At 36.0% G+C, this 21,460-nt stretch overlaps 1 protein-coding gene across 5 annotated transcripts in view; it reads left to right on the top strand.

Moving 5' to 3' along the window:
* C7H8orf34 (chromosome 7 C8orf34 homolog) overlaps positions 1–21,460 on the top strand; it is a 486,354-nt gene that overhangs the window by 365,736 nt on the left and 99,158 nt on the right. For all 5 annotated transcript variants that reach the window (XM_031013951.3, XM_031013950.3, XM_031013949.3 and 2 more), the window contains 2 exons: positions 6,694–6,779; positions 19,120–19,196. In XM_031013951.3, the coding sequence (XP_030869811.2) occupies positions 6,694–6,779; positions 19,120–19,196 (163 nt within the window). The remainder of the gene's footprint in view (positions 1–6,693; positions 6,780–19,119; positions 19,197–21,460) is intronic.

Here is a 21,460-nt window from a genome sequence, read left to right as displayed (position 1 = left end):
TTTACCTATTACTCTCTCCTTAGCACCTGAAACAGCTCCAGCCACCATGGGCATTCTCCATAGATACTCCTTACTCCGTGCTTCTCCTCTTCTCTTGCTGGATTATCGCAAAAGCTCCCCAAATACCCTCCTAGATTTTACCAATCCAAAGATGAATATTATGTTTTTAGTAGTGCATTTACCCTATGAGGCATATGAATGAAAACTTTCAAAGCTTCCTGCTACACGAAGTTTAGTTTCTCTTGTTTGATTTGCAAGACTGCATCTGAATTTATCTTACCTATCTAGATATATTGTTTGTTACTTGCAACGTATTCAATTCTTATTCAATTCAAAAAAACATTTGACAAATGTCTACTCTTTAGTTACATACTGTTTTCTTCCAGAAAGTATTCAGGGAAGATTAAAAATATTTTATGTATGTGTATGAGTGTGTGTGCTTTTCCATGATAATATACGGAAGGACGACTGCCCATGAACCTGAAATCTGAATGCCATTCCAGTCCAACATGAAAAAATTGTTAATTTGCTTATTTAAATCTTCTCTCATCCATTACGTGGTTTAACTGAATGGACATTTGACATCAGGGAATTTTTTAAGGGAATTATATCACCTTATTGGGTGTTTTGGTTTTTTAAAGTATAAAAAAAATAGCACAAATCACCATCCATTCTCTTACTGTTTATATTATTTAAAACTCCCTCATCATTATGGATTCGGCTGTTGTGAGTGTATCTTTACTGATCCTTTTAGCCCAGTAATTGGCTGCTACTTGGTCCTATTTTCAGTCTCCTTGCTTTTTCTTACAGAGTGAAACATCAGGATCAGTTGGATCTCATAACATCACCAAGCAAGCAAAGTTGTAACTACTGCTATCGCAACCAATCCCCTTAATGAACTCTGACCTCTTTTCTCTTGACTAGTCCATCTTCCTTAAGTCTATTTTGTAAGTGCCAGAGACTTTTCAGCAACATTTATTTAACAAATATTTATTGATCACGCACATGTACTAGGTACTATCATAGGCTCTGTGATAGGTACAATAATCTTTGTGGATACAAACTTTCATTGCCTCATTCACTGTTAAGACTAAGTCAATAGAAGGTGATTAATGACACAAACCTTGGAATAGAATTTACTAATATTTATAACAGCATTTCCTCTAGCAAGATCTCACTGGCCAGTATAAAATCAAATCTCAGTCAGTTATTTTAAATTCAATCACATTTACTATCTTTATCAGCCCCACTTGTATCCCACTTCAAATACTCTCTGCCTCACCTCTTCTTGACAACTATTTCTTCCCATGCTTAAAGCTGGGACAAGCAACTTTGTGCAAATGCAAAGTTCAGCATTTTGCCTCATCCAGGTTTCTTTCAGATCTTATTTCCTGCCCCAGGATGGCCAATGGGAATCATTCAATACACATGTATGTGCAACTCAAATGCTCAGGGATTTTAGTGCCAAGGCCCACCCTTGACCAGGAGCCTATGAATAAATGCTTTGTCCTTTCATCCTTCAGTGGACACACCTCATTAGGCTCCTCAAAAATTCTTGTGGGGTTGAGCAACAGCCACCTGTCCAGGGTTGGCTCAATGACTCATGCTGTGTTGCCTTTCCTCCTTTCATGTTTTATACTCACGTCCCTCACTCCTGCCTCCTGGGTCAAACAACCACTCACACATAAGCCTCTGCCTCACACCCTGCATTAGGGAGGACAAGGCTAAGACCTACTTAACCTTAACTATATGCAGCATGATTTTTACCACTTTTCAAGGGAATATAATTATAAGTATACTATAGTATTCTATACAAAATCCCCAATATAGGGCTGGGCCATATTTTCTTTTCTTTATCTCCAAGATGAAATAATCACTAAGAAGTACCTTAAGAAATCTCTTTTGGAGTTTAAAATATACCAAGCTCTATCTAAGCTAGACTTTAATTACATAAAAATAGGAAAAACAAAATCCTTTCCTTTAAGACACTTGCAGTGTTTTGGCAAACACAGACATCTACATAAATAATTCAGTCACAGTTGAAGTAAGAGCTATGGTAAAGATTTGCACAGGTGCTAAGACTTTTGGAAGAAAACCTTCAGAAAAGAGGAGAATCTAGAAGGAAAAGCTAGAAATAAGCCAAATAGTAAAATGCAGAGGGATGGCGTGGTGGGGAGGGGTAGATATATTCTGCCAGAGGTAATAGTATAATGACACAGAGGCTTAATAACAAAACACCTGAAAAAAGCAAAAGCGGTTTGGAGTTTATGGAGTATAAAATCCATGGTGGAGGATCCAAGAGGATGAATTTGCAGACACAGGTAGGGATTATGCAATATAGAGACTCAAATGACTTACGAAGGAAGCCGTAACTCATCTTGTAGGTAATGAGAAGCCAATAAAAATGGTAGTTCTAAAATCCTTGTGAGTCAAGGATTATTTTGAGAAGCTGGCTAAAATTACTGTCTCTCTCTCCAAAAAAGATCACATCCACCCACAACTCTTCATTCCACTCACTGTGAATTATTGTGATTATATACTCATGTTAAGACTGCTTACTCACAAATCTGGCCATATTATTCTCATACTTTATTTTAGAGCAAGAGGTCTTGACATTATACTCCTAAAATATTGAGAGCAACATGAGTATACTTATGTCTTAACATGAGTATAATGTTAACATGAATATAATGTGAAGACCTCTTGCTCTAAAATATTGAAAGCATGAGAAAAATATGGCTGGATTTGTGTTTTGAACATTCTGACAGCCTTATGGAAAAGGGGTTTCTAAGTATGGCTCTCTGTAAGGAAACTACACAATAATCCAGACAAATCAAGATGAGAAATCACACTATGGTGGTACTATAAAGAAATGATAGATTCAAGACATTTCTTTAAGAAGTAGATTCAGCAAGACAGATTGGTTAGCCATGTGCAATGAGAGGCAGAGTGATTCGGAAGATGAGTTTGCTTTTGGACATGTTGCCTTTGAGGTGCTTATCTTGCATACAAGTAATAAGTCCTATAAGAATTTGGGTACACCAATCTTGAGATGATGGTTTAAGATAAAGGTTTAAAATATCTCAACCTATATGAACTTAATAAAACTATCAAAGTGGTTGAGATGATTCAGGGGGATGATTAGAATGGGAAAAGGAGGGCCTTGGATAGAGCTGAGGGAAAATATAATATTTATGGGTTTACAAAAAGAGAAAGCCTTTAAAAGAGACTGAGAAATGGTAGTCAGATATGCAGGAGAGAGAAGGGCCACAGAAGAAAAGCAATGACAGCCTTAAGAACAAATAGATGTTAACACAAGGTCAAATAAAGACAACAGCTGCAAATTTCCCATTGTGCAAGGCAATTAGGAGGTCAGACAGTCAGCATAAGCTGTTTTCTCAGTGGTAGAGGCAGAAACCAAATTAAAACAGGTTGAGGAGTAGGAGTGAATAAAAACTGTGGATGTAAAGGCATTGAATGAAGAATATGGGAGTTTGGCTCAAAGAAGATTGAACATGAAAAGGAAACAGCTAGTTATTTTATATAATTAAGGGAGGTATTTAATTTTTGTGGGTTTTTTATAAGACTGAAAGAGAAGTGAGCTTGTTCATATGCTGTGGGAAATGATAGTGGAAAAAAAAAACAGAAAAAATACTGGTTGGGGGGTGATAGTGGATAAAATAGGTTGATGAGACATTGAGATCCAAATCTTTCCAGCATAATGGATAGTCTCAGCCTTACACAGGAGACAGGGCCTCTTCTGCTCTGCGCATTGGAAAGGTAGTGAATACAGATTAGGGGGAAAATAATTCTGGAGGTGGTGTGTGAGGGCAAGATGAGGTCTGTACTCCTGATTACATAATTGTTCTGGGTGACACAGAGGAGAGCTGATGGTGAGATTTTTGAAAATACTTTGAAAGGAATGGAAAAAAGAAAGACAATCAAGAAGTTCAAGTTTAAAGTTAGAGACCACTGATTTATAGTCACCAATCCTAGAATGATGATTTGCTCGATTATTGTTCAGTGGCACATGTGCGGGAAAATGGTGGGTTAATATAGGTTTGGAGTCTGCCTTTGCAGGAGTGATAGAGGACGGGCGTGCAGAGGAGCTGAGACAATGAGTCCCAACTGAGCAGGGAAGGCAGGGAAGCAGGAGGGGACACTCCCTGATACCTAGGAGAAAGAAGAGGGAAATGGAGATTTGTTAATATTTGGTTGCATAGAAAGTGTTAAGGAGAGTGACACTGAAAGAGCCTGAAGGAGGTGAATTTGTTTTCGGGGACCAGAACACTGGACTTACAGATTTCTGCCATGAAGCAATTCCAAGTTGTCTGTCCTTGGGTTAAGGAAGGTGAAGTGGAAGGGAAGATCTCCAAATGTGAGGAGGTCAAGGGACTTTAAGATTAGTAAGTAGATACACATGAATATCAAAATCACTCAGGATAAAAATAACACTTGAGTTGAAGAAGAAAATTCTGAGCCTGACCCAAGTTGTTGCAGGCAGAGAGAAGAAAGTTATATATAATCCTGTGCTATCTCAGTTTGGTGGGTCAGGCAGCCTCCCTGGGAGAGGAGGTCCTGGAAGACCCTTAGAGAAAAGGGATGTGATATTCTTAGGGGAGACTTCCCAATATGAAAAGGAGGAGCAGCCAACATTCTGTTTAGGGGCTGAAAATATAAGGGAGTCTGTTTAATATGGAAAAGGAGTTTTAGAAAGCAAAACAAAAAGCTTTGGGAGTAGGAGTAAAACTCTTATGGTAAAAAAACAAAAAGCAATTTAACTTTTATTTAGACTGTATTTCCCGGACTTGCCCATACACCCCTTGTTTGCATAGCGCCCATTAACCTCTTACAGAAGTGGTGCTGTGTGGGTTACAGCTTGGGAAACATTGGCAGAGTACTCGAGGATGGCAGGACTGTGAAGCATTCCGCAATGGAATTGGTGCCAAGTGACAGTAAACTCAGCTCTTAAGGTATCTGGAGGGCACTGTGTGGACAAGGACGAGCCAGCTGCAAGGCCACCCAATTTGTTGGGTTTTTAATCCATAGCCATTGGTCTCTTCAACTGAGCTATATTAAAGCCTATCAGGAACAGTTATAATTTCTTTGCATCTCTATGACATTTGGCTTATGCTTGAGCATATTAATAAGTGCTAAATAAATATTTTGTTTTATTGATGCATACAACAAGCAAACAAAAATTACAGCACTATTTTTAGATCTTGGTTCTTTCTGTCTTTGTTGGAGATTTATTTTCTTTTTAGGATTAAAAAAATTTACTTTTTTTTAGAGACAGGGGCTCACTCTGTCACCCCAGTTGGAGTGCAGTGGCGTGATCATGGCTCACTGCAGACTCGAACTCCTGGCCTCAAGTGATCCACCCGCCTTAGCCTCCCGAAGTGCTGAGATTACAGGAGTGAGCCACCACACCTGACCTAGGGTTTTAACTTAATGTTAAATATCCCAATGTGTTAGGGCTCATTGTGAATTTTCAATAATAATTTTTACTTATACCTTTAAATATTTAATGCACCTCTGTACCTTCTCTCTTTGATATGATTTTGATAGAATGGTCCTGGACAAAGAGAGCTCAAAACAGAATATTTGATATTGCTGAATATTAAAATTGTTTATCCAAAGTGAATACAATAAAAAGGAAATAGTAGAGAATATTTGAAAATATGTAGCTAATTTATTTATTTAAAAGTGGTCTTTTTCCCAAGAAAAAATTTAAAAAATTAATTAAAAGTACAAAAGCACACAAAGCTTAGCAAAAAATGTTACAAGTTTCAGGAAATTCCCCTTGAGAATTCTTTAATTTTCTTATACAATACAGTAAATGTGATTTCATATACAGAAGGTAATAAGTAAGTATAAATGTATAATAGAGGGATGTGCAGAATTTAATATTATAAAAATTATGGTGCACATATAATTTACATTGTTTGTAATTATACAAAAGATCAAGAGATATGCATATATGCTTGAATTTGTAAAAGTCAAAAAGCAAATTATATGAGATTCTGCTGTGGTATATAAAAGCAAAGACATAAAATGGCTGAGGATTATAACATTTATAAAAATTACAACTTACATAACAATATAACATTTGAACCCAGTATAGTTATAAATTATGCCTGTATTTATTGTTCTCTCCTGAGGAAGGCTCAGTGTCTATGAGAAGTCTGGGCAGTCACACATTAGGAAACTTTACCTCCACTGCTGAGACATATCTCGACCCACAGGCCTTGAAGCTTAGGTTAGTTGATTTGGAAGATTGTGTTTGATAAACATCAGTGGAATCAGGAAAACCCTTTTATGACTCCCAGACCCTGATGTTAGGTGAGCACACTGTGTTGGCCTCTTGTTTTCCTTCCACTCAATTCCCCTTTGGTGTTTAAGTGAAAATACGTGCTTCTAAACCTTTCTACGGTCAGTCTGAGAAGAAAAGCAGATTCTACCTAGATAAATCCTGGTATGTATGTAACAGGAAGTATAGAAGACTTTTCCTTAATGGTTAGAACAGCAAAAATCCTATATTAAAATGGCTTTAGTGAACTTGTATTTCTATTTTGAACATGCATATCTGAGTTTAGAGTCTAGAAGTTCACAGCCATGTCCCCCATGGTGCATAGCTCACATTTCACAATTTAACATTATGAGATGTTTCAATGATCATTTTTAATTATTTAGGCTTCAAGGAGACAACCTGGAAGAAAGGACAGGAGAGTCACTACCAATACTCCATTCTCCAGATGAAAAAATCCCAGATTCATTCGGTAAGTTTTAAGTCCAACAATATTTATTGCAGTTCTAGTGGCACTTAAAGATTAAAGAAGTAAAGGAAAAAAACTAAACCAAACATCTTATCTTGCATGAATTCACTGCAGCTGCAGGTCACATGTCTACCGCTGGCACACTCCTTGGGGCTGTTTGTGTCAGGATAAGAACAAAGGAGAGAAGGAATTGAGAAGTGCGGATTCTGAGGAGTAATCTCTTTAGGCCTGTTCTGTTTAAGGTCCAAACATATCAACTATAAGTTGGCTACTCCCTAAATTATGTCACTAATTCAAACTTGTCTTTAGAAACCCACATTGTCAGCTGGATTTCTAGAAAATGGAACTGTTTCTCTGCCCCTTGTCACTTGCTATACATGCTGCTCCCATTCTCACGTCATTGATCCAGTCATTCTTCTTGGGCAGAAATGTCAATATCATACTTGACAATATCATACTCCCTCTCTCCCAGCCCTGTATTAAATTGGTCTCCAATTATGTCAGCGTCACTTCAGAATTTCCTCCCTGAGTCAGCCTCTTTTGTATTTGCCCTAATACTGCCTGGTCTATGTGTTTTCCCTCTTTCTCCATCAACTCCCTTCTTGGCCCTCCTCGGACTATCTCACCCCTCTTCAGTTCATTGTTTTTCTGAAAATAAAGCTGCTTATTTCATTTCCATTTTCTATAGTATAAAATGGAAATTCCTTAACTTAGCAAACAAACTTAATATCAGAGCAATTCAAAATGTTTGTTGTATATGTAAATAAGTACAGGTAATGCCACTCCAATGCCGTCTAAGGTACATCGCGTCTTCATCAGTCAGCATAATAGCAAAACACAGTCCATATATTCAACCTGGATAGTTAGAAGATAAACTATAGGAAAGTATTTTTCTTACACCTGGATTGAGAAGGACATCTTCAACAGGAAAAAAACATCTCCAGCCATAAAAGAAATAATTGAAACATTCAGCCATAGAAAATTAAAAACTCCTGTTTATCAAAAGATGCCCAAGGAAGCTCAGGATTAAGATGGTGGACAGGAGGCAGGACTAGATTGCGGCTCCCACTCGGACAGACAGAGCAGCATGTAGAAACTCACATCGTGAACTTTTGCTCCAAGAAGTACCGCAGGAACATACCAGGAAAGGTGAGAGAATCCACAGACTATTTGAAGGAAATGGATCACCGCTGCAGGCTCCCTGAGATGCAAAAATTTGTGAGTCTTTTTGCTTTCTAGATGAGGAGGCTCATGGTCTGGGGCAAATTCTCATCCCTGATCACTTGCTGCCTGGAAATAAACTCATTGCTGTTGAGGGGGCACAGTGGGTGTGCCTGGAAATAAACTCATTGCTGTTGAGGGGGCACGGTGGGTGTACCAGCCTTTAGGACTATGGGCTGCCTTGGAGCTGGGTGAATCCTGTGACTGCTGGCTTTCCCCCACTTCCTTGGCGACCTGTATGACTCAGCAGAGGCAGCCATAATCTCCCTGGGAATATAACTCCATTGGACTGAGAACCACACCCCCATCCACCACAGCAGAAACAGCGAGCCCCATATAAGAAGAGGCTGAGCTCAGACGCACCTATCTCTGCTCCCACCTGGTGGTCTTTCTTTACCTGCTGTGGTAGCCAAAGACAAAGGGCACAGTTTCTTGGGAGCTCTATGGCCCTGCCCACCACCTGAGAAACCTGAATACTTAACCAGGTGTTCCTAGGGCAAGTTTGCATCCTCATAGGGCCAATGAGCTCTTGAAAGCACTACTTTCTGGCTGGAGGCCAACCAACACAAAACCAGCACACTAAACAAAAACATAACCAAAGTCCCTTACAGGGTCCCCTTCACTCCCCTGCTACCTCCCCCGGGGAAGGTGCTGGTATCCACAGCTGCAAGACCTGAAGACTGATCACATCACAGGACTCTTTGCAGACACTCCCCAGTACCAGCCCAGAGCCCGGTAGCTCCACTGGATGGCTAGAACCAGAAGAGCAAAAACAATCACTACAGTTCAGCTCTCAGGAGGCCTCATTCCTAGGGGAAGGGGGAGAACATAACATCAAGGGAACACACTAAGGGACAAAAGAATCTGAACAGCGGTTCTTGAATCCTACGTCTTCCTTCTAACATAGTCTGTGCAAATTATAATGAACCAGTAAAACAATTCTGGTAATATGAGAAAATGAGGTTCTTTAACACCCTCAAAAGATCATATGAGCTCACAAGCAATGGATCCAAGTCAAGAGGAAATCTGAATTGCCAGAAAAAGAATTCAGAAAGTTGAATATTAAGCTAATTAAGCAGGCATCACAGAAAGGTAAGTCCAACTTACATAAATCAAAAACATAATTCAGGATATGGAAGGAAAATTCTTCAGTGAAATAGGTAGCATAAATAAAAAATAATCAGAACTTCTGGCAATCTAGGACACACTTAGAGAAATGCAAAATACACTGGAAAGTATCAGCAATTAAATTAAACAAGCAGAAGAAAGAATTCCAGAGCTCAAAGACAAGGCTTTTCAATTAACCCAATCCATCAAAGACAAAGAAAAAAGAATTTTAAAAACATGAACAAAGCCTCCAATGAACAAAGTGTCCAAGAAGTTTGGGACTGTGTTACATGTCCAAACCTAAGAATAGTTGGTGTTCCTGAGGAAGAAGAGAAATCTAAAAGTTCAGAAAACATATTTGAGGGAATAATCAAGGAAAACTTCCCTGGCCTTGCTAGAGATCTAGAACTCCGAATACAAGAAGCTCAAAGAACACCTGGGAAATTCATTGCAAAAAGATCATTACCTGCACACATAGTCATCAGGTTATCTAAAGTCAAGATGAAGGAAAAAATCTTAAGAGCTGTGAGGCAAAAGCATCAGGTAACCTATAAAGGAAAACCTATCAGATTAATAGCAGATTTCTCAGCAGAAACCCTACAACCCAGAAGGGATTGGGGACCCATTTTTAACCTCCTTAAACAAAACAATTATTACCCAAGAATGTTATATTCAGAGAAACTAAGCTTCATAAATGAAGGAAAGATACAGTATTTTCCAGACAAATAAATGCTGAAAGAATGTGTCACTCCCAAGTCAGCACTACAAGAATTTCTAAAAGGAGCTCTAAGTCCTGAAACAAATCCCTGAAATACACCAAAGTAGAACCTTCTTAAAGCATAAATCTCACAGGACCTGTATAACAATAACACAATGAAAAAAAACTTGGGTATTCAGGCAACAAACAGCACAATGAATAGAATACTACCTCACATCTCTATACTAACATTGAATGTAAATGTCTTAAATGCTCCACTTAAAATATACAAAATGGCAAAATGGATAAGAATTCACCAACCAAGTTTCTGCTGTCTTCAGGAGACTCATCTAACACATAAGGACTCATATAAACTTAAGGTAAAGGGGTAGAAAAAGGTATTCCATGCAAATAGACACCAAAAGTGAGCAGGAGTAGGTATTTTTATATCAGACAAAACAAACTTTAAAGCAACAGCAGTTAAAAATAAACAAAGTGGAACATTATATAATGTTAAAAGGACTAGTTCAATAGGAAAATATCACAGTCCTAAATATATATGTGCCTAATACTGGAGCTCCCAAATTTATAAAACAGTTGCCACTAGATCTAAGAAATGAGATAGATAACAACACAGTAATAGTGGGGGACTTTAATACCCCATGACAGCACTAGACAGGTCATCAAGACAGAAAGTCAACAAAGAAACAATAGACCTAAACTTGACAGATATTTACAAAACAGTGTACCCAACAACTGCAGGATATACATTCTATTCATCAGCACATGAAATATTCCCCAAAATAGACCATATGATAGGCCACACAACAAGTATCAGTAAATTTAAGAAAATCAAAATTATATCAAATACTCTCTCAGACCACACTGGAATAAAATTGGAAATCAACTCCAAAAGGAAGCACAAAACCATGCAAATACATGGAAATTAAATAACCTGCTCCTCAATGATCATTGGGTCAACAAGGAAATCAAGATGGAAATTAAAAAGTTCTTTGAACTGAATGATAATAGTAACATAACCTATCAAAACCTCTGGGATACAGTAAAAGTTGCGCTAAGAGGAAAGTTCATAGCATTAAATGCCTATATCAAGAAGTCTGAAAGAGCACAAATAAATAATCTAAGGTCATACCTCCTACCTCCTGGAACTGGAGAAACAAGAACTATCCATCCCAGAAGAAGAAAAGAGATAACGAAGATCAGAGGAGAACTAAAACAAACTGAAAGAACAAAAAAAAAATACAAAAGATAGACGAAACAAAAAACTGGTTTTTGAAAACATAAATATAGCAAGATTAACCAAAAAAAGAAGAGAGAAGATGCAAACAAGCCAAATTAGAAATGAAACAGGAGATATTACTGCTGATACCACAGAAACACAAAAGATTATTCAAGGCCACTATGAACACCTTTACACACATAAATTGGAAAACCTAGAGGAGATGGATAAATTCCCGGAAATATACAACCCTCCTAGATTAAACCAGGAAGATATAGAATCTCTGAACAGACCCATAACAAGCAGTGAGATTGAAATAGTAATAAAAAAAATTGCCAACAAAAATAAGTTAGGGACCAGATGAATCCACAGCTGAATTCTATCAGACAATTCAAAGAAGAATTGGCACTATTTCAAAAGGTAGAGAAAAGGGTAATCCTTTCTAAATCATTTTATGAAGCCAATATTACCTTAATGCCAAAACCAGGGAAGGACATAACACGAAAAGAAAACTACAGACCAGTATCCTTGATGAACATACATGCAAACATCCTCACAAAATACTAGTAAACCAAATCCAGCAGAATATCAAAAAGGTAATTCACCATGATCAAGTGGGTTTCATATCAGGGATGCAGGGATGGTTTAACATATGCAAGTCAATAAATATAGCATACCACATAAACAGAATTAAAAACAAATTCACATAATCATCTCAGTAAAGGCAGAAAAAGCATCTGACAAAATCCAGCATCCCTTTAACATTAAAACCCTCAGCAAAATTGGTATAGAAGGTTCATACCTTAAGGTAAAAAAGCCATCTATGACAAACCCACGACCAACATTATACCGAACAGGGAAAAAATTGAAAGCATTCTCCCTGAGACTGGAAGAAGACAAAGATGCCTACTTTCACCACTTCTATTCACATAGTACTGGAAGTCCTAGCCAGAGCAGTCTGACAAGAGACGGAGTAAAGGGCATCCAGAGGAAGTCAAACTGTCACTGTTTGCTGATGATATGATTGTATACCTAGAAAACTCTAAAGACTTATCCAAAAAGCTCCTAGAACTGGTAAATGAATTCAGCAAAGTTTCAGGATACAAAATTAATGTACGCATATCAGTAGCTCTGCTGTACACCAACAGCGACCAAGCTGGACAATCAAATCGAGAACTCAACCCTTTTCATAATAGCTGTAAAAAAAAAATACTTAGGAATATAACTAAACAAGGAAGTGAAAGACCTCTACAAGGAAAACCACAAAACACTGCTGAAAGAAATTATAGACAACACAAACAAATGGAAACACTTTCCATACTCATGGATGGGTAGAATCAATATTGTGAGAATGACCACACTGCCAAAAGCAATCTACAAATTCAATGAAATTCCCATCAAAATATCACCATCATTCTTCACAGAACTAGAAAAGACAATCCTAAAATTCATATGGAACCAAAAAAGAGACTGCATAGCTAAAGCTATCCTAGGTGAAAAGAACAAATCTGGAGGCATCACATTACCTAAGTTCAAAGTATACTATAAGGCCATAGTTACCAAAACAGCATAGTAGTATTATAAAAATAGGCACGTAAACCACTGGAACAGAATAGAGAACCCAGAAATAAACCCAAATACTTACAGCCAACTGATATTTGACAAAGCAAACAAAAACATAAAGTGGGGAAGGGACACCCTATTCAATAAATGGTGCTGGGATAATTCGCAAGCCACATGTAGAGGAATGAAATTGGATCCTCATCTCTCATCTTATACAAAAATCAACTCAAAATGGATCAATAACTTAAATCTAAGACCTGAAACCATAAAAGTTCTAGAAGATAATGTCAGAAAAACCCTTCCAGACATTAGCTTAAAGACGTCATGACCAAGAACCCAAAAACAAGTGCAACAAAAACAAAGATAAATAGATGGGACTTAATTGAACTAAAAAGCTTCTGCACAGCCAAAGAAATAATCAACAGAGTAAACAGAAAATGCACAGAGTGGGAGAAATTCTTCATAATCTATACTTATGACAAAGGACTAATATCCAGAATCTATAGTACAAAGAACTCAAATCAGCAAGAAAAAACTAACAATCCTATCAAAAAGTGGGCTAAGGACACGAATAGACATTTCTCAAAAGAGGATATATGAGTGGCCAAAAAGCATATGGAAAAATGCTCAACATCACTAATGATCAGGGAAATGCAAATAGAAACCACAATGTGATACCACCTCACTCCTGCAATACCACCTCACTCCTGCAAGAATGGCCTACTATGGCCATTTTTATATTTTTACTATAAAAAATAAAAAAAATAGATGTTGGTGTGGATGTGGTGAAAAGGGAACACTTTTACAGGGCTGGTGGGAATGTAAACCAGTACAACCACTGTGGAAAACAGTGTGGAGATTCCTTAAAGAACTAAAAGAAGATCTACCATTTGATCCAGCAATCCTGTTACTAGGTTTCTACCCAGATGAAAAGAAGCCATTATATGAAAAAGATATTTGCACATAAATGTTTATAGCAGCATAATTTGCAATTGCAAAAATATGGAACCAGCCCAAATGCTCATCAATCCATGAGTAGATAAAGAAAATGTGATATATATACACCATGAAATACTACTCAACTTTAAAAAGGAACAAAATAATGGCATTTACAGCAACCTGGACAGAATTGGAGACTATTATTCTAAGGAGAGTAACTCAGGAATGGAAAACCAAATATCATATGTTCTCACTCATATGTGGGAGCTAAGCTATGAGGACGAAAAGGCATAAGATTGATATATTGGACTTTGCGGACTTGGGGGAAAGGGTGGGGGTGGCGAAGGATAAAAGACTACACATTAGGTACAGTGTACACTGCTCCAGTGATGGGTGCACCGAAAATCTCAGAAATCACCATTAAATAACTTATTCATGTAACCAAACACCACCTTTTCCCCAAAAACCTATTGAAAAAAATTAAAAATTAAAAAACAGATGCCCAAAGAAAAGCCACAAATAGGGAAACATATTTGCAATATAATTGCCACTGATCAAAGATTAATATTCAGAATATGAAGAACACCTACAATTTAATAAATAAAAAATCAACACATCAACAGAAAAATAAGTAACAAGTATGAATATACATTTTACAGAGAGGAAACACAAAAGTCCAACAAGCAGATGAAAAATACTTAAATTATCTTTGTTATCAGGGAAAAGCAAATTAAGACCATGGAGAGATACAATCTTTTTTCTTTTATAACCTTTTGATTGGCATTGATGAAGAAAGCTGACAAAACTAAGCGCTGGTGAAGTCATAGATGAAAAGAAACTCGTATAAGGCAGATATATGAGTTTTGGAAAAGTTTTCCATTATCTTAAAATCTTGAGCATTTATATAATCTAAAACCTAGAAACTCCATTTCTAGGTAAATGCCTTAGAGAAATAAGTATCATATAGCATGAAATATGAACAACCCTTGTTAGTATGTTCATGGATAGGGAAATGGATAAATTGTGAAATTTTTTTATGCAGTAGAAACCTGAATGCCTTTCAACTACATACAGGCGATGGATAAAATCAGTGATGTACAAATACATCCCCTGTATGTAGTTGAAAGGCATTCAGATTTCTACTGTGTAAATGTACAACAATTGTTTTCCTGAAAAAAGGAAGCCCTGATTTGTAGAGATTGAAGATTTCCGTGGTGTGAATACTCCCACCGTGGCTGATTTCAAGCAGCCAAACTGAAATGGCAGTTGGTTCTCCCACTCTGGTATAGCAAGTTGCAGCTCACCATTAAATGAGTCTTAAAAGCCTAATGCTTCTTGAACAAAAGCAAGTCACAGAATGCCATTTTTATAAAGCTCCAAAAAGCAAATCTAAATAATATGTTCTTTAGGAAAACATAAGTGACAAAACTATATTTAAAAACAGGAGTTGTCTCCCACATGGTCTAGTGGTTAGGATTCCTGGTTTTTTCACCCAGGCGGCCCGGGTTCGACTCCCGGTGTAAGAATGCAAAGATTTTGCCGCTGGACGCGGTGGAAGGTGCCTGTAGTCCCAGCTACGGTGGCGGGCGCCTGTAGTCCCAGCTACTCGAGAGGCTGAGGCAGGAGAATGGCGTGAACCCAGAAGGAGGAGCTTGCAGTGAGCCAATTTCGTGCCACTGCCCTACAGCCTGGGCGACAGAGCGAGACTCTGTCTCAAAAAAAAAAATGACAAACACAGAATATTGGTTATTCTCAAGGTAAGAGGAGGCTGGGTGATGGGATAAGGAAGGACCCCACGGATATATGAAGGTTATTGAAAATGCCCTAATTATTAAGTGGTGGGTTTGGGGTGTTTATTTTGTCTTTGTAATTTGTAATTTAAATAGATCATATATACTAATAGATGTGATATATTTTACATGTTATATTTATATGAATGTTTTACAGATGTTGCATTTTTATAAGTCAAATATTAGGTAATAAATATTTAAAAAACTGCTAAGGGAACATAAACCAATGTTAATGTAGCATAATAGAAAGAAATGACCATAGTTAATGCATACTCAAATCTGTTATAATGGTGATGACATGGCATGTTCTTATGATAGACCTTTAACCCTGACAATGAACATTAAGTAATGTGTCACTAGCAACATGGAAGCCCCAGGCTGGCCATTCGTTGACACTCGCATAGCTTCTGGAGTCAGCCTGGTTTCTGCTCATAGATATTCTTGCATGTGTACCTTCACTTATGCCATCCTTCCCTGACTAGCAATAAGGCCTTTTCCCTCCCTTCTCTGCCTATTTAGATCACCTGTTCTAAGATCATGTAAAGTCTCTCTGATGTTTTCTTTCTCTCATTTCCAAATTGTTTTTGAATTGCTTCTTCTGTGTGTTTCTCCTACTTCCATTGGATTATATGCTGCTTGAAGTTTTCTTATGTTACCCATCATGCCCAATACAAAACCAGGCACAAGAAAGATACTGTTTAATTACTTGCCATTAATTTTTTAAATTTTATCAAAATAACTCCAACCTACCAATCTTTACCTATATATATCCTTCAGCTTCTCATTTACATAATTACTGAGTATTATAAGGACTCAAATTTCCTGGGAAATTAAATAATATATCAATAATGTGTTGCAGATTATACTTTAAGCTCCTTTCTTGAAATGCCTAATCCTGCATTCTTCACATTCAATTATTAGTATACCTAATCTGCAGATTCCAGAATATGAGTTTCTGATTTAGTACATTCTTTTCTACTTAAATTAGTCAAATGACTAGATCCAATAATTGAATAGTATCCAAAAGTGCTATTGTGAGTTTATGTCAACTGTGCATCCACATTGAACTTGGCTCGGGAAGCATAAACATTTCTATAAATTGCTATAACTGTGCATAAAAAAGTCTGTTGTGACACAAGCAGCAAAAGTAAAAATAATGGCTGAAAAAAGTTGGATGTAGCTAAGCACTGCAATAAACTACAGATTTTTAGGTTCCCACCAACATGTCCAATCAACCACACAGGCTGAATTTCTAGTCCTACTCCTGCCACAGATTATTAGGTTTCTGGTAAAATTACTTTATTTTTCCATGCTTCAGTTTCTTCTTCTCTAAAATGAGGATATAAGATAAACTGTAATATTTGACAAATTTAGGGACTCATTTCCCACCCACCCATAGGTGATTTTAAATAGCTAAAAAAATTACTTACATTTGAAAATCATATATAAAAGAAATTGCTCTGGAATAGACAGAGCAAAATAGCTTGCACATATATACTCACCTGTTACTGTTAATGAGTGATGCACTTAGAACACATAAACAATGGCATTTACTGCTCTAAGCATTAAACACTAAGGTTTTACTTTCATGGTGTCTCTGGTCCCTACTAGCTTGTTAGATTGGTACCCTATTATTAGATTTGGGCTATTTGGCAGTATCCATTTGACTTCATAACTTTTAAAAACGGTAGTTACGTAAACTCTCAAATGTTCTGGCAGTACTTATAGTTGTCCCTTCATCCTAAGCTCAATGGGCATTACTGTATTATAGATCTTTCTGGATATGGTACCAATAACCAGGGAGAATTCAACAAAAATGAAACCAAACAAAATGTAAATCATACAAAGTTACTAATACTTTCGCTTTATAAATGTTCATCTTTGTTAAAAAGTTAATACTGCCCTGTAAATGTGTTCAAGTAAATTTCATGAAAGAAAGTGTCATAGAAAATATTCAACTTCTTTTAAAAGCACCTAATACAGTGCTTGCCATATAGTATTTGTTGAATAAATGAATACACAAATATACAATACAATAAATGTATGAATGAATGAATACATAAATAATCAAGCAGAATGACATCTCTTAAAAACCATTAACTACTCGTGGAGAAGAGCTTGAGAACTTATTTATAGTATTTCTAACTTTAAAAAAATTAGCAAATCCATGAGAAGGTGGATTTTACTGTCCTATATATGAAAATAATTTGCTGTGTAATGTAGAATAGAACATTTTAATGTTATTTATTTATTAAGTCAATAGATTATTGAAATAAGAACTTCAATACACAAACAAAACAAGAAACATACTGAGTGAATACTAAAATTATAGTAGCATTTGCTCACAGTTCTGCAGAATATAATTCAGTTTTAGAGGACTTAAATTATGCTTAATTTACATCCTAATTTAACAAATTTATTGTCACCTTTACAATTGGGTTTTGGGAGCTAGAGCTTCAAGTATTCTTTACAAGTGGATTAATAGTTTTGCATTTGGTATAATTCTCCTGATTTTATCAACTAAAACTTGCTTATTTTTAATATCTATGTTCTGTCAGGAAAGGTAGTAAGTAAAATCTTTAAATTCACCTATAATTTGAGAATGATATGTCTCTCCCGAAGTCAGTTTTACGGTGGAAGTTATTCTGTGTTCTAAAACAAAATCCACATTTACATCTACATAAACTGTGTGCCCCAGAATTTAGAAACTTGTCTTCTTGAATGTAAAATTCTGAGTTATCAGAGATAGAGAGCACTCCATGATTCAAAAGCTATGATTTATTATGGATTTGTGCTAAGCTTTCCATTGTCTCCCTGGTGTTCAGTGGCCATTAAGGGTTTGAAAGATTTCATGCTCTAATTCTCTTTACAGAGTATACATTTTATGCAACAGAAAAATCTGTCTCCATATGTACATAAAGCTAAAGGAAAATATTTAGGGCTTTATATGACTCCCTCAAGTATTAATAAATATAAGAAATTAATTTTTAAATCCAGTGGTTTAAAATACCTTTCTCTTAACTGATTTTTTTTTAATTTGAAAAGAAGGAGTTCCACCTCAACTAAGGAAGTCGACATTCTTCAGCATAGATTATTTCTAGTTGCTCCATTTACCTATCCCTATCACAGAATTCTTTATAACCCATAGAAATCCTTGTTGTTGTGGTGGTTGTTATAATGTCAGAAGACATATGAAAAAAGTTGCATCATTGTTTTCACATATTTGAAAGCCACTACTCACCTACCCCCAATATATTCAATTCAGGCTAATTGCAACTTCTTCCTTCATACGTTGAAATGGAAAACCGATCACCATTTAATAATATGCACCTTTCTCTGAACTTTTTTCAGAATGTTCCATTCCATCTAAAAGAGAGAGCACAAAATATTACTCAAATTGTGTAACCCCCCAAAAGGAGACAATTGATAGATAAAAGAAATAATCATGAAATTATAAAACAGAAAAAGGGCATTAAATATAATTATGTTCCAACAATTAGCTGGATAATATGCCAAAATATCTTGCTTTATTTGTGTAACTAAGATAACTGTGGCTCTTGCCTATTCCTGACATTATTGTGCCCTTCTAAATTAAAAATACTTATCATTTTTCATAAGTTGTTTTTAAGCTAAATATTATTTCACTTTCTATTTTAACTCACAAACACTATGATTTTTTCAACACCCAATTCCATCATTTTATTCTTCTCACAACAGGTTTATATATCAGAGAATTAATAAGCAATATGTGAGTATAATTTATTCATTTTTTAAAAATAAAAATAGATTCCTTGCCTGGGACTGAAGAAGCACTAATGGAGGAGGGTGACGAATTTGAGAAAGCATCTAAACTAACAGGACCTGTAAGTATATTCATTAACTTATTTTTTAATTGCTAAAATTAATTTAAATTACTAGTAGGAAAATCTAAATAAAATATAATAAAGCCAGCTTTCTTACTGATTAATTAGGCTGTTCTAAGTTGTTTCAACAGTTGGGGAAGAAGACTTGAACTAGATGGGAAAAGTGAAGTTCTGGTGTTATTAACTGCTTGCTTGTGCATGTGCGCATGCTGAAAGGTTATGAGCTGCCATGTGAAACTTCAATAAGTTTAACTATACTTACCTTGGTAGTAAAACAAATATTTTGCATATCCTGAAAGTTTATATGTGACTTATGCTATTCTTAGTAGTGAAGTCCTTGTAATATGTTTGTTAAACTATATATCTTCAATACAGTATTTTGGGAGAGAACCATTAGGTTTAAGATTTTTAATGCAATTTAAGGTTAAAAGAATAAATAGAAAAAACCTGAAATTCTATATAAATTCTAAATAAAAATAAGTTTTTTACAAATTCTAAAGTTCATAAAATATTTTTAGTTTCTATAAAAATAGCTAATGCAATCGCTTTATCTTAAATGTAATATTTGGACTGGGTTTGTATGTGTCTATATTCTCTGTATTAATTTGCTAGGGCTGCCATAACAAAGTAGCAAAGACTGGGTTGCTTAAATAACAAAAAGTTATTTTCTCAAAGTTCTGGAGGCAGAAATCAAAGATCAAAGTGTTTGCAGGGCTGCTTGCTTCTGAGGTCTCCCTTTTTACCTTGTAGATGAATGTCTTCTCCCTGAGTCTTCACAGCTTCTTCCCTTTGTACATGTCTATGTCCTAAGCACTTAACACCAGTGATACATCACAAATGTCACCAGTGATATTGGATGAGGGACTCCCTAATAACCTCCTTTAACTTAATTACCTCTTTAAAGACCTTATCTCCAAATGCATTCTGAGGTACTTGGGCTAGGAATTCGACATATGAAATTTTAGGAGGACACAGTTCAACCCATAACACTCTGTGATGAGATTACATGATTTAAAACATTATTCAGATCACAGGATTTGGTAAAAGGCACCAAGTTTTCCAATGAACTTCATAATAAAATTAATTTTTAAAATTACTGACAAAATCAATATATCGTTGCTCAGATGTTATTTTCCCAGACCCTATTTAAAATTTTGCATTTCCCTTCTTTATTTTTTATACAGTACTTATGATTTCTACTGTGTGATACAATTTACTTATTTGTTTTACTGTCCATTTCTTTCCACTATAATATAAGGTCTAGCAGGGCAAGAATTTTTGTACATTTTTTTCACTTCCACATCTCTAGAAGAGTACCTACACACAGTAGGCCCATAATATGAAACACACACGTACATATGTATGTATGTTGAATGCATAGTTTAGCAATAATTCCTCACCATGAGATGAAAACTGTTATATTTTCCTTTACTGTAAAATGGTAAAATCTTAGAAATAAAAAAAAACCATGGTAACCCTCCAGTTCAGCATTTCCCATCTCTTACCTTGGCATTTTCAACAGGATATTTTCACTCCTCTATTCAATGCAGAGATATCTAACCTATAGATAAGGAAACAGAAATTCAGAGGAGCTAAGGAACTAAACCAAGGTCCTAAAGTTAAAAAACAGTGATATCAGGAGTTGGGGACTAGTCAATTTTCCTTCTACTGTACATCCTTAATATTTTTAATGCTTTTCTGTTTCTTGTAGAAACAGTTTATTCCTGTTTGTTAGATGTTGTCTTCCATTCCTCACAAACATTGGTCCTAGTTCTACTCGTGGAGTGATAGCTTAAACCTAATCCTTTTTACAATTAACTGATGTTCAGATATTAGAAGCTACCAGCATGTCCCAAATGAGACTTAAATTTTTAGGTCAAAGCATAGTCCATTCTTTTAACCAGTGCTTACATTGTGTAGTTTCAAACAATTTCAGTACCTTGATGCTTTCTCTGAACATATCCTTGTTTGCCAAGTCCCCTGTAACATGTGAGTTATGCCACAACCAAATCTAGGGTTCCAAATAATGTTCTCACATAGAGTACAATGAAGTATGTGGTTGGAAAAAATATTATTTGGTGATTATAACCTACTGTTGCATTAATTTTATTTTTTAAGAAATGTTCTGCCATTTATAAACTTTAGTATTTCTCCATAACCTCATGATGTTATGTTGTCCTTCAGGTTGTAATAATCTGTCATTCGTCACTTTTTGCAAAGGTTTATCAGCTGTGAATTCCACAAAGTCCATATTTGTCCCTCAG

The sequence above is a fragment of the Gorilla gorilla genome, chromosome 7 (assembly GCF_029281585.2).
Source record: "Gorilla gorilla gorilla isolate KB3781 chromosome 7, NHGRI_mGorGor1-v2.1_pri, whole genome shotgun sequence".
Lineage (NCBI taxonomy): Eukaryota > Metazoa > Chordata > Mammalia > Primates > Hominidae > Gorilla > Gorilla gorilla.
This window is presented reverse-complemented; position numbering and strand designations above follow the sequence as displayed.